The following is a 13,737-nucleotide window of genomic DNA, read 5'->3' on the forward strand; positions in this document are numbered from 1 at the left end:
GAACATAGAATAAGATCATTGAAAGTAGAATAAGATCATTGACTAAAAAATACGCAAGAGAATGAAAAAGGAAAGTAGAATGAGATCACTGCCTGGTTGTTAAGCAGTAAGCTGAGTGCGGTGGCTCACGCCTGTAATCCCAGCACTTTGGAAACGGAGGCGGGCAGATCATGAGATCACGAGTTTGAGACCACCCTGGCCAACATGGTGAAACCCTGTCTTTACTAAAAATACAAAAAAAAATAGCTGGGCTTGGTGGTGGACACCTGTAATCCCAGCTACTCAGGAGGCTGAGGCAAGAGAATTGCTTGAACCTGGGAGTCGGAGGTTGCAGTGAGCCGAGATCATGCCACTGCACTCCAGTCTGGGCGATAGGGTGGGACTCCATCTCAAAAAAACAAAAAAACAAAACATACAAACAAAAAAAAGCAAAAAAAGAAAGAAACCAGGCAGTAAAAGAGTAAATAAAAGAGCAGGGCACCAAAGATGTTCAAAAGGTATAAGCACAAAGGTAATCACTAAAACAAAGATACAAACCTTTCTAAATATAGAAAGACAATTTTTTTTAAAGAAAAGAATCCAGAAGAGAAAGAAACAGTAAATATAACACACCTAAGATAAACTAATATGAGAATTGAGACCAAAGACATGTTACATAATTAAATGTGAATGGGCTTAACTTACACAGCAAGACCCAATACATGCTGTTCAAAAGAAATACCAGAAGAAAAAAGTGACCCAGAAAGACTAGAGTAATGAGAGAAAACCTCAGTGACTTTGGGTCTGCCAACAACTTCTTAGATATGCCCCAAAAAGCAAAAATCAAAAAAAAAGTTTGATAAATTGGACTTCATTAAAATTAAAAACTTCTGCTCTGTAAAAGATACTGTTAAGAGAATGAAAAGACAAGCAACAGACTGGGAAACAATATTTGCAAAGTTACTCATATCTGATAAAAGATTGGTATCCAGAATACACAAAAAACTCTTAAAACTCCACAATAAGAAAACGAAAACCCATCTTTAAAAACGGGCAAAAGATCTGAACAGGTACCTCACCAAAGATAATATACAGGTGACAAAGATAGGAAACGAGGTGCTGGAGAGGATGTGGAGAAACAGGAACACTTTTACACTGCTGGTGGGACTGTAAACTAGTTCAACCATTGTGGAAGACAGTGTGGCGATTCCTCAAGGATCTAGAACTAGAAATACCATTTGACCCAGCCATCCCATTACTGGGTATATACCCAAAGGATTATAAATCATGCTGCTATAAAGACACATGCACATGTATGTTTATTGCGGCACTATTCACAATAGCAAAGACTTGGAATCAACCCAAATGTCCATCAATGATAGACTGGATTAAGAAAATCTGGCACATATACACCATGGGATACTATGCAGCCATAAAAAAGGATGAGTTCATGTCCTTTGTAGGGACATGGATACAGCTGGAAACCATCATTCTCAGCAAATTATTCCAAGAACAGAAAACCAAACACTGCATGTTCTCACTCATAGGTGGTAACTGAACAATGAGAACACCTGGACACAGGAAGGAGAACATCACACACTGGGGTCTGTCATGGGGTGGGGGGAGGGGGGAGGGGGGATAGCATTAGGAGATATATCTAAGGTAAATGACGAGTTAATGGGTGCAGCACACCAACATGGCACAAGTATACATATGTAACAAACCTGCACATTGTGCACATGTACCCTAGAACTTAAAGTATAATAAAAAAAAAAAAGGAAAGAAAAGAAAGAGAAAAAAAAGAAAGAAAAGACTCTCCATATCATATGTCATCAGAGAACAGCAAATTAAAGCAACGAGATACCACAACACACCTATTAGAATTGCAAAAATCCAAAACACTAACAACACCAAATGCTGGTGAAGACATGGAGCAACGGCACCGTCATTCATGGCTGGTGACAGTGTAAAATTGTACGGCCATCTTGGAGGACAGTTTGGCAATTTCTTACAAAACTACACACACTCCTACCATATATCTAGCAATTGCACTTTTCGGTATTTACTCAAATGAGGTCCACACGAAAACCTGCACATACATGTTTGCAGCAGCTTTATCTATAATTGCCCAAACCCAGAAGCAACTGGGATATTTTTCACTAGGTGAATGGATAAACTATGGTAGATCCAGACAATAGAGTATTACTCAGTGCTGAAATGAAACGCGCTATCAAGCCATGGAAAGGCATGGAGGAAACTTAAATGTGTATTGTTAAGTGAAAGAAGCCAATCCGAAAAGATTACATCCTGTTTCATTCCCACTAAATGACATTCTGGAAAAGGCAAAACCACGGAGGCAGTTAAAAGATGTAAGGGCTAGGGAGAGGGAAGATTGAAAAAGGCAGAGCAGAGAGAATTTTTAGGGCAGTGAAACTACTCTGTGTGATACTATAACGGTAGAAACACGTCATTAAACATTTGTCCAAGCTCACAGCATGTACAACACAAAGAGTGAACACTAATGTAAATTACAGATTCTAGTTAATAATGATGTATCAACATTGGCTCATCAATTTTAAGAAATGTAGGACACCAATGCAAGATGTTAGTAATAGGGCAAACTGGGGAGGTTTTATGGGATCTCTCTATACTGTTTGCCCATTTTTCTATTAACTTAAAACTGCTCTAAAAAATAAAGTCTGTTAACTCTTACAAAAATTTTTTAAAAGCCATGGGCAAAAGTATACCAGAAAAATGGTCCTGTCCAAAAAAAAATCAACATAAAAGCAGGAATTGTGACTCTGATATTAGATAAGGTAGAATTCAAGCCAAAACGTATTCAAGATGCAGAACAATGAGAACTCTCCTCTGCTGCTGGTGGGAATGCAAATGGTACACCTACTTCAGACAACAGCGTGGGCCAGGTGCAGTGGCTCATGCCTGTAATCCCAGCACTTTCAGAGGCTGAGATGGGAGGACTACTTGAGCTCAGGAGTTTGAGATCAGCCAGGGCAACACAGCAAGACCTTGTCTCTAATAAAATAAAATTAGCTGGGTGTGGTGGTGCATGCCTGCAGTCCCAGCTACTCAGGAGGCTGAGGTGGAAGGATCACTTGAGTCCAGGAATTCGAGGTTGCAGAGAGCCATGATTGTGCCACACACACCACCCTAGGCAACAGAGTAAGAGTCTGTCTCAGAAAAGAAAAAGAAGAAAACTGTTGTGTCGTTTCTTATTTGCTGTAAACATATCATTGCCTTCTAACACAGTAATCCCATTCCTAGCTATTTAACCAAAATAAAAATCTGTGTCCCCACATACGTACATGAATGTCCACAGCAGTTTCATCTAAAATAGCTCTAAGTTGGAAATAACCCAAATGGCCATCAACAAGAGAATGGACGAATGGTGGCATAAGAATGCAAAGGAGGCCGGGCGCGCTGGCTCAAGCCTGTCATCCCAGCACTTTGGGAGGCCGAGACGGGCGGATCACGAGGTCAGGAGATCGAGACCATCCTGGCTAACGCGGTGAAACCCCGTCTCTACTAAAATATACAAAAAATTAGCCGGGCGAGATGGCGGGCGCCTGTAGTCCCAGCTACTCGGGAGGCTGAGGCAGGAGAATGGCGTGAACCCGGGAGGCGGAGCTTGCAGTGAGCTGAGATCCGGCCACTGCACTCCAGCGTGGGCGACAGAGCGAGACTCCGTCTCAACAAAAAAAAAAAAGAATGCAAAGGAATACTCAGCAATAAAAAGGAATGAAGTTCGCATATATGCAACATTATGGATGAATCTGAAAGCACCAAGTCAAGTGAAAGAAAACTGACCCCAAAAGGCTATATACAGTATGGTTTCATTTCTATGACTATCTAGAATATGCAAAACTATAGGATCAGGAAATAGATTTGTGGCTGCCAATGGCTAAGATGGGGAGGGTAAAGCATGACTGCAAAGGTATGATGAAACTTTTTGGGGTGATGAAAATGTTCCATATCTTCATTACTACAGTGATAATGCAACTGTATGCATTGCCAAAGGTTCATCAAACTATACGCTTAAAAGGAGTAAATTTCATTGTATGTCATTACCTCAATTAATTTGCCTTTTACAAAAGAAACTAAAGAAATATATAATCATAATATATAAACCTTATCTGGATCTTGATTTACATAAACAAACAGAAAATTACATTTATATGACAATTGGTCATTTGAATACTGATTAGATATTTGATGACATGAAGGAATGATTATTAATTTTTAGGTGTGCTAATTAGTATTGTGGTTATGGTTTTTTAAACAACTTTGAGATATAATTCATGTCACACAATTCACTCATTTAAAGTGTACAATTCAATGGTTTTTAGTATCTTCATATGGTTCTGCAACTATTACTGTAATCAATTTTAGAACATATTCAACACTCCACAAAAAAACTGCCACACTCTTCGGAGGTTACCACCCTAGCCCTATCTCCCAGCCCTAGGCAGGCACCAACTTACTTTCTATCTCTATACATTTGCCTATTCTGGACATTTCATGTGAATGAAATCATACACGTGGTCCTTTGTGAAAGGTTTCTTGCACTTAGCATAATGTTTGCAAGGCTTATCTATGTTGTAGCACATAGAAGTACTTCGTTCATTTTTATTAACAAGTAGTGTTCCATTATACACATGCACTACATTTTATTTATCCTTTCATTAGCTGCTGAACATTTGCATTGTTCGCACTTGGGGGCTATTATGAATAATGCTTCTATGAACATTCATGTGCTAGTTTCTGTGCGGACATTATGTTTTCATCTCTCTGGGATGTAAAACTGGAAGTGCAATCTGCAGAACACGTTGGTGACACTATGTTTAACCGTTTGAAGGGCCATCAGGCTGCTTTCTAAAGTGCCTGCACCATCTGACATTTGTCAGCAGTGTAAGAGTTCCCATTTCTCCACATCCCCACAAACACTTGTTATTATCTGTCTTTTTGATTACAGACATCTGAGCGGGTGAAGTGGTATCTTACTATTTGATTTCCATTTCCCTAATGGGGCTGTGCTTACTGGCCATTTGGATATCTTCTTTGGAGAAATGACAATTCAGATCCTTTGCCCATTTGAAAAACTGGGTTGTATTTTTATTACCAAATTATATCAATAGTAGTTCTTTATATATTTAAAAACAAGTCCATAATAAGATATATGACTCACAAAATCTCTCTCCTATCCTATGAATTGTCTTCCTTTCTTGATGATGTCCTTAGAAGCACAAGAGACTTTAATTTTCATGATGTCCAATTTATCTATTTTTTCTTTTGTTGCTTGTGCTTTTGAGAAACTATTGCCTAATCCAAGGTCATGGATTTTCCCTTATGTTTTCTTCTATAAGTTTTACAGTTTGAGCTCTTATATTTAAGTGTTTGATCCATTCAGAGTTACATTTTTGGATGTGGTCTGAGGTGGGGTCCACATTTTTTTTTTCATGTAGATATCTAGTTGTTTCAGTACCATTCTTTTTCCATTCAATTCTCTTGGTATCATTATCAAAAGTCAACTGACTGTACATGGGAGGTTTTATTTCTGAACTCTCAATTCTATCTTATTGATGTATATTCCTATCCTATGTCAGTACCAAACTGTCTCAATTACTGCAGCTTTGTAGTAAGCTTAGTATTCAAATGACCAGTTGTCGCATAAATGTCAAGAACTGTGAGTCCTTCCACTTTTTCTGTTTCAAGACTGTTTTGTCTATTCTGGTACTCTTGAATTTCCATTTACACTTTCCGACGGATTGCCATAAGAAATTGTTAAAATAATTGATTAGTTCTAATAGTTTTTTTTGTTACATTCCTTGGGCTTTCTATATCAAGGATCATGTCATCTGCAAATAGAAATAGTTTATCTTTCCCTTTCCAAAGTGGATGCCTTTTAGTTCATTTTCTTGCATTATTGCCCTGGCTGTGGTCATTTTTAAAAAGAGTCTTATCATTTAAAGGTACCCACTGAAACATTTATGGATGAAAGGATATATCTGGAATAGTTTCAAAATAATTCAGGAGGGAAGAAAGTGGGTGATAAAGTCAAGGAAACAAGAATGGCCATAAGCTGTAATACTGGAGCTGAGTAATGGATACACAAGGACTTAATCTCCATACTTTTACGTATGTCTACATTATACTAATTTCTATATTTTATGTATATTTAAATATTTCACTTATAAAAGTTTCAAAGATGTAAGTTCAAAACACAGAACAAATTCTGTGGAAATTGCCAAGCTTACATATAAACCTTCCCAATGATTAACTTAAATGTAGTCAAGTGCCTGCAGAAAGTTCCCACTATGCTTACCAACTTCATGTTTAAGTGATTCGGTATTATTTAAACAGAAAACTGATACACTGTTTCAATTTACACAGCGTGGAGAAGGATTTTTTAGACATGCTTTTCATCAAGAAGAGTCATGGAAAATCTCTGAAGTCTTCTGTACATTCAATATTTCCTTTCTCTTTCTCTCTCTTTTAGAGACAGAGTCTCATTGTGTCACCCAGGCAGTAGTGCAGTGGCATGATCACAGCTCACAGCCTCTCCCTGCCAGGCTCAAGCAATCCTCCCACCTCAGCCTCCTGAGTAGCTGGGACTATAGGCATGCACCTCCATGCCCTGCTATTTTATTATTATTATTATTTGTAGAGATGGGGTCTCACCATGTTGCCCAGGCTAGTCTCAAACTCCTGGGCTCAAGTGATCCACCTGCCTTGGCCTCCCAAAGTGCTGGGATTACAGGCATGAGCCACAACACCAGGCCCCTTCCTTTCTCTTAATATCACTTTCAAGCAAGCTACAATATCATTGGTTTTGTAATATTACTCACTTGCCTTTTATCTACCTTTCTTGCTGATAATCAAACTCTAGGGTCCAATTTGCATTTCTAAAATGACATAACTGTTTTGGCGGTCATTTATGAATTAAAGATGGACCATTTCTGCCACCTACATAAAAATAATAAAGGAAAATCGAGATTTAAAAGGTGATTCTTAAAAAGACCAGTAAGGCCGGGCATGGTGACTCATGCCTGTAATCCCAGCACTTTGGGAGGCCAAGGTGGGTGGATCACAAGGTGAGGAAATCGGGACCATTCTGGCTAACATGGTGAAACCCTGTCTTTACTAAAAATACAAAAACTTAGCGGGGCGTGGTGGCACACACCTATAGTCCCAGCTTCTCGGGAGGCTGAGGCAGAAGAATCACTTGAACCCGGGAGGCAGAGGTTGCAGTGAGCCGAGATCGTGCACTGCACTCCAGCCTGGGTGACAGAGTGAGACTTTGTCTCAAAGAAAAAAAAAAAAACCAATAAAATGGTCCAATACATGGCAAAACTGTCCAAGAAAGGAAGATAAAGTACACAAATAAATTCTATCAGAGACATAAAATAGCTACAAACAGAGATGGAATGGTAAGCAAAGATTCTAAACAAATGAATAGCAATAAATTTGAAAGCAAAATGGTAAAAGCAAATATATATTACATAGATTCCTCTTGCCTGGTTTTGAATATTACAAAGTTTATACAGCCTGTGTTCTTTTCTGTATGGCTATTTTCACACACTATAGTGAGATTCGTCCGTATTGTTCTGTGTCGACACGTGGACACAGTGCACTCATTTCCACTGCCATGTAGTATCCCACTATGTGAATACACAGAAACGCATTTATTCCTCTATACTACTGGTTGACATGCTTCTGGGTTGTTTTTAGTTTGGAGTGATTGGGAATAATGCTGTCGTAACCATTCCTACATAGGTCTTCTGGTGCTGGATGTATACCTAGGAGTCAAACGAGTGTGTCACAGGATGCGTATCTATTCAACAGTATTGGATAATAGCAAACAGGTTTTCAACGTGGTTATACCAACCTGCATTCCTTCTAGTAGTGTATTAGAGTTCCTATTGCTTTACATTCTTACCACCTCTTGTTATCTTCAGTCTTTTTAATTTTAGGCATTCTGATTGGTTTGTAATTACATCTCCCTGTAATTTTAATTCACATTTCACTAATTTTTCATAAGTTTACTGGTCATTTGTATAACCTTTTTTGTGAAATATCCCCTTAGGTCTTTTCAACCTTTCTTTTTTATACTTTAGAAAATTTTAAACAACATTGTAATGATGTGCTTCTTAAAGACGTGGTAGAATTCCCATATGAAACCATCTGGGCCTGGTTCAAATTATAAATATTTATTTTTTTACAAAGGGAGCACAACACTGATAGAAAACACAACAGAAACTGTTAAATTATTTAGTAAAAATTAACTAAAGACTCCTGATTCTAATTTACGGGTGATACCACACAGTGCTAGGAATTGATTTTTGTGTATTGTGTTCTCAGCCATGATCATTTATTCCTACGCAATTCTAGGCTATCCCTAGATTGCAGGAGCTGGAAACCAGGAAACCTTCCTCAAGGGTTCTGAATGATATTTACATTCTGAAAATCAGATGTGGACTGGACTTGTGAAAAAGAGGAAGTCATTCGTCTTCCTCAAGCAGTGGTACCAAAAGTCCAGGCTTCAAAGATAAAAGTGGTTTTGGGGAAGGCCTCTATCCTATATTTCTATTGAGCACCATCCCTCACTAGGTGCTGGGAGAGATTTGTGACATGGACACAAATTTCCTCCGGGTCCTGATCTCTGGTGGCAACGGCAGTTTTTTGACTATTGATAAACCAAAAAATTAGTGGGGGTTTCTAAGACCCTTGCTTTCCTAGCCCTCCCAACAGTTTGGTGAGCACCTAATTTCCTGTAACAAATAAATTTCTGCTTGAAATCTAGAGTGGTTTCTGCTGTCCTCTGACCCCTGACTGCCACATGCTCCCTTAAAGGCAAGGATAATATGACAACTATTTAACAAGTTGTACAGCACAGGCACTGACAGTTCCAAGCGAATACCAGGCAGCATGCTATCCAAGTGTGTACTGGCTGGATTCTGCCTGCCTTAGACAGCATCTGGAAATATGGAAGAGTGTCTGAGGTTACAGAATCACTGAGGATTGTCACTGCCGCTTAGTGTTTGGGAACCAGGGAAGCAAGATGTTCTCCAAAGGATAGTTCCATACAATGAAAACTTTTCCTGCTCAAAATTTCAGTGGTATCCCCACTGAGATACACTTCTGTAGAGCAAACTCATATACGAATATTGATAAAAGAATCTTATATAAAATGTTAACAATAGTCCCTGAAAGCATATTGAAATACTACATTGATACCGTGTGGGGTTTTTCCAAAATCCAAGGATGATACAATATAAGTGAATATATTAATATGATTAACTATGATAACAAGTCTAAGGAGAAAACTCATAAAACTTTTTTCTGTAGACTGTGAAAAGGCATTTCACAATTCACTATAAATATCACTTATAGTGACTATTTTTACCATATTCAATAAATTAGGAAGCAATGAATACTTTGTTAATTTAATGAAATGTATCTCTCTCTGCCCAAAAGGGAGCATCTGTTTAATTGGGAGACATTAGAATAAATCTACTAAAGTTAGGAAGAAGATAAAGAGATCAACTCTGGAGGGCTCCATCATTCTTCATGAATTGGAAGATTCAATATCATAATGATACCAGTTACTATGAAAACAGTGTCAGTTCTCCCCAAGTGCAATCCCAATCAAAATCCAAGCAGATTTTTGTTTGTGAAAATTAACATCCTTATTCTAAAATTTATATAAAAACGCAAATAGCCAAAGTAGTTTTGTAAGAACAAACTGGATGTTCACAGGACCAGATATGAAGACTCATTAGAAAGCTATAGCAGTCAAGAGAGTGTAGAATTGGCACCAGGACAAACAAGAGAGTTCACAAATCAACTCATCCACATAGGGAACAAAGGTGACATGAGAAATGTAATAGGGGAACAGTGAGTTGTTTAATAGATTCTGGTTCACTATGTGAAAAAAGTAATGTGAATGCCTATTGTACTATATTCAAGGTAGACTCTAGATGGATTTATGACCTATATGTTAAAGGTAAAAATATCAGAAATATAAAATAAAATTATAAAAAAAATTTTGGATCAGGGTAAGCAAAGATTTTTATTAAATAAGAGCCCTGGATGGGTGCGGTGGCTCAGGCCTGTAATCCCAGCACTTTCGGAGGCTGAGGCGGGTAGATCATGAGGTCTGGAGTTCAAGACCAGCCTGGCCAATATGGTGAAATCCTGTCTCTACTAAAAGTACAAAAATTAGCTGGGCACGGTAGTGCACGCCTGTAGTCCCAGCTACTCAGGAGGCTGAGGCAGAAGAATCGTTTGAACCCAAGAGGCAGAGGTTGCAGTCAGCCAAGACTGAACCATTGCACTCCAGCCTGGGTGACAGAGTGAGACTCTGTCTCAAAAAAAAAAAAAAAAAAATAGAGCCCCCAAAAGTTTAAATCATAAGACAAAGGAGGAGAGATATTTGGCTCATCAAAACTCAGCCTTTTTTTTTCAGTAAAGTATTCATAAACAAAGTTAACAGAAACTTGAAAGAGATAACTGAATCTTTGAAACCAACATTTGATTAATTTTTAGAATACAATGTAGCTAGCACTGTGTTAATCAGAGAAAGGCAGAAAATTAAATCAAAAATGGGCAAAGGGTATGAACAGGTAATAGAAGGAGAAGCCTGCATAACATGCAAAGATGCTCAAAATCACTAGTCATCAAAGAACTGAAAGTAACAACAGCAATAGCTATCACTGGATAATAATGAGATTAGGAAAAAATAGGAAATTTAGTAATAGTAAATTTTGGTGAAGATGTACATTGAGTGAGAATATACATTGTACTGCCATTCTGGAAACAATCTTGCAGAACTTCCTTAAATTAAGTGTATTTCCCATGGCCAGGCAACTCTATTTGGCTACATACAGTAGGTAAATAATTGCACAGATACATAGATACATAAAAGGACTTGTAGAGAGGACACTCATTACAGTATTGTTTGTGATGGCAGGAAGCTGTATGTCCAGCAATAGGGGTATATAAAATATAATTGATTTACACTAGTAATTAGGCAGCAATAAGAAGAAATGAAGTAGAAAGTGTTGAATAAAAAAAGTAATATAGAGAATGAGGTCTATAGTTTGTGTGACCAAACATCCTGATTTGTCTAGACAGTTCCAGTTTATACCTGTTGCATAATTATTAATAGCACTCCCATTCTCAAGAGGTTAGGAAGTATAATGAATGGTTATCCTACCTATATAATAACACCACATTGTGAATAGTAAATCACAAAAACACTCAAAAAACACTATTTTTGCTACATGCAAATTTAAGGACATGGATTAAGGAGGGGACCTATGTTAGGGTAATACATGGGATGAAAGAAATGAAATGGAAGAGCGACAATGACTGTAAAACTCAATATGATTAACTCTGCTCTCTGCTTTAAAGTTCAAAAAATTTAATACTTAACTATAGTTTATTAAAAATTCAATACTTACAGTACTTCTGGTACTAAAAATGCGATAGCTTGGGCTGTTACTGGAATACCTGTGGAGGAAGAGGCCAAGTATGAATATTAAAACTAATGTATTCTTCCAATATGAGGATTCTCTACATGGTCAGGGCATAGCTGAGTTGCCAGGGGCTTCACCCTTCTGCCTAATTCCCTTCCTAGACAGCAACTCAGGGCTGAAATGGGGGCTATCAGTGACCTCTACCCACATCTCTGGATGGGTTAGGCTTTACTCAGTATCTGAAGACAGTAAAACAAGATGAGAAGTTAATACTCTTTACCGGTTTTTTGTTTTGTTTTGTTTTTTGGTATGATGAAAACTCTTGAAGAACACCGGCTCTAACTCTTTCACTTACAAAGAGTTAAAATAAGAATAAAGATTGGAATTTCAAAAACCAGTATTTTTTTTTTTTTTTTTTTTTTTTTGAGACAGGGCCTTGCTCTGGAGTACAGTGCAGCAATTTTGGCTTACTGCAGCCTTGACCTCTTGACCTCCCAGGCTCAAGTGATCCTCTCGCCTCAGTCTCCTGAATGGCTGGGACTACAGGTGCATGCCACCATGCCCAGCTAATTTTTGTATTTTTTGGTAGAGACAGGGTTTTGTCATGTTGCTGCAATGGAGGGTTCTTAATTCCTGTCTAACGCAGGATTATCTGATTCGTCTAACGCAGCCCTGTCCAATATAATTCAAGCCACCTCCTATTAATTAAAAATGTTCAAAGTAGCTACTTTAAAAGCACAACAAGAAATGGGTGAAATCAATTTTAATAATTTTTAGCTTTTAATTAACTAAACAAACTAAAACTAAACTTAAAATTAATGTAATCAGTATAAAACAATTATTAGAGAGATAGTTTACATTCCTTTTTCATACTAAGTCTTTGAAATCCGGTGTGTACATTACACTTATAACACATCTCAATTTGGGCTATATTTCAAGTGCTTAAAAGGCACATGTAGCTGGTGACTATCATAAATCATCACCCTACAATTCCTTCAGCTTCCATTTGCTTCAAGAATCTATTCCATGTCTGTATTGCACACTTAATTGCAATTAGAATTGCTCCATCCCTAAAGTTTTAAATCAGAGGCCTTTCTTCTGTGTGTAGAGGAAGAGTTGCTAGGATATCATTATGCAATTCCCTTATCAGCATTATACAAGCCTTAATAGCACTCTGAATTCTTATTTTTAACAGAAATCAGTCACCTTTATAATGAAACACATTTTCTGTATATACAGATCGAATAAAAAAAGTTCATGTATTTTACATATACCTATAAATAAAACTGAAATCTATTGTCATTGAAGGCTTTTTTTGAAGTGTGAACCACCTCACACTTCTTATGAATCTAAGATCCCTTTCATTACAGACAGAAAAATACAAGTGGCAAATTTTGTACTTTAATTTACAAAGTTAAATTATGTAATTTAACAAGATCTGGTAGTGAAAGGATGAAATGACCTTTCCTGGCAGGCCTTTTCTCCTCACCTGCTCCCTCAACAGCTGCTTCTCACTCCTACTGGGGCTGAGGGCAGGCTAGGGAGAGAACAGTAGCTTAAAGAGTCACGTTTAATTTATTAATTTAGTCCCAGATAACAATGACAATGCCTTTTCATCCTTGCTTTATTATGTCTAATATTTAATGTATTCTTGTTGGAAAGGGATCTAAGAGGCCCAAAGGTATGTGGGGTGTGCAGATAGACACGTGCTATTTTTTAATGAAAAGGGCACTGTCATCTCACTCCTGGACCACAATGATCCTCTCCTCTGGCAAAAGAAGGGTGCACAGGGGAGAGGAATGTAAGGGGCTGGGGTGTGATGGCTCATGGCTCACAGCTCATGGCCTGTAATTACAGCACTTTGGGAGGCCCGGGCAGGAGGATCACTTAAGGCCACGAGTTCGAGACCAGTCTGGGCAATATTGTGAGCCCCTGTTTCTGCCAATTTTTTTTTTTTTTTTTTTAATTTAGGCAAGCGTGGTGGCGCGTGCCTGTGGTCCCAGCTATTCAGGAGGCTGAGGTGGGAGGAGGGCTTCGGCCCAGGAGTTTCAGGCTACAGGGTGCTATGATGGCGCCACTGCATTGCAGTCTGGGCAACCGAGCAAGAGGCCGTCTCTAAAACAGACAGCCGCCGCCCTAAAAAACAAAAAAGTAAGATTTCACTGGGACTCGGATGTTCTGAGGACAGCATGAAGGTACTGCGACCTTACTGCAGGAAGTGGATCAGCAAAGTGCTAACAGCGGCCCCTCTCGCTCATGGAAA

At 38.3% G+C, this 13,737-nt stretch overlaps 1 protein-coding gene across 8 annotated transcripts in view; it reads right to left on the reverse strand.

Moving 5' to 3' along the window:
• CATSPERE (catsper channel auxiliary subunit epsilon) overlaps positions 1-13,737 on the reverse strand; it is a 176,075-nt gene that overhangs the window by 152,446 nt on the left and 9,892 nt on the right. For all 8 annotated transcript variants that reach the window (XR_004434164.1, XM_033198650.1, XM_033198652.1 and 5 more), the window contains exon 2: positions 11,460-11,508. Coding sequence is in view for 4 of the 8 variants with exons in the window: in XM_033198650.1 (XP_033054541.1) it covers positions 11,460-11,508 (49 nt within the window). In the remaining 4 variants the exon portion in view is untranslated. The remainder of the gene's footprint in view (positions 1-11,459; positions 11,509-13,737) is intronic.

Source organism: Trachypithecus francoisi, unplaced genomic scaffold (genome assembly GCF_009764315.1).
Source record: "Trachypithecus francoisi isolate TF-2019V2 unplaced genomic scaffold, Tfra_2.0 Lachesis_group5, whole genome shotgun sequence".
In the NCBI taxonomy this organism is placed as follows: Eukaryota; Metazoa; Chordata; class Mammalia; order Primates; family Cercopithecidae; genus Trachypithecus; species Trachypithecus francoisi.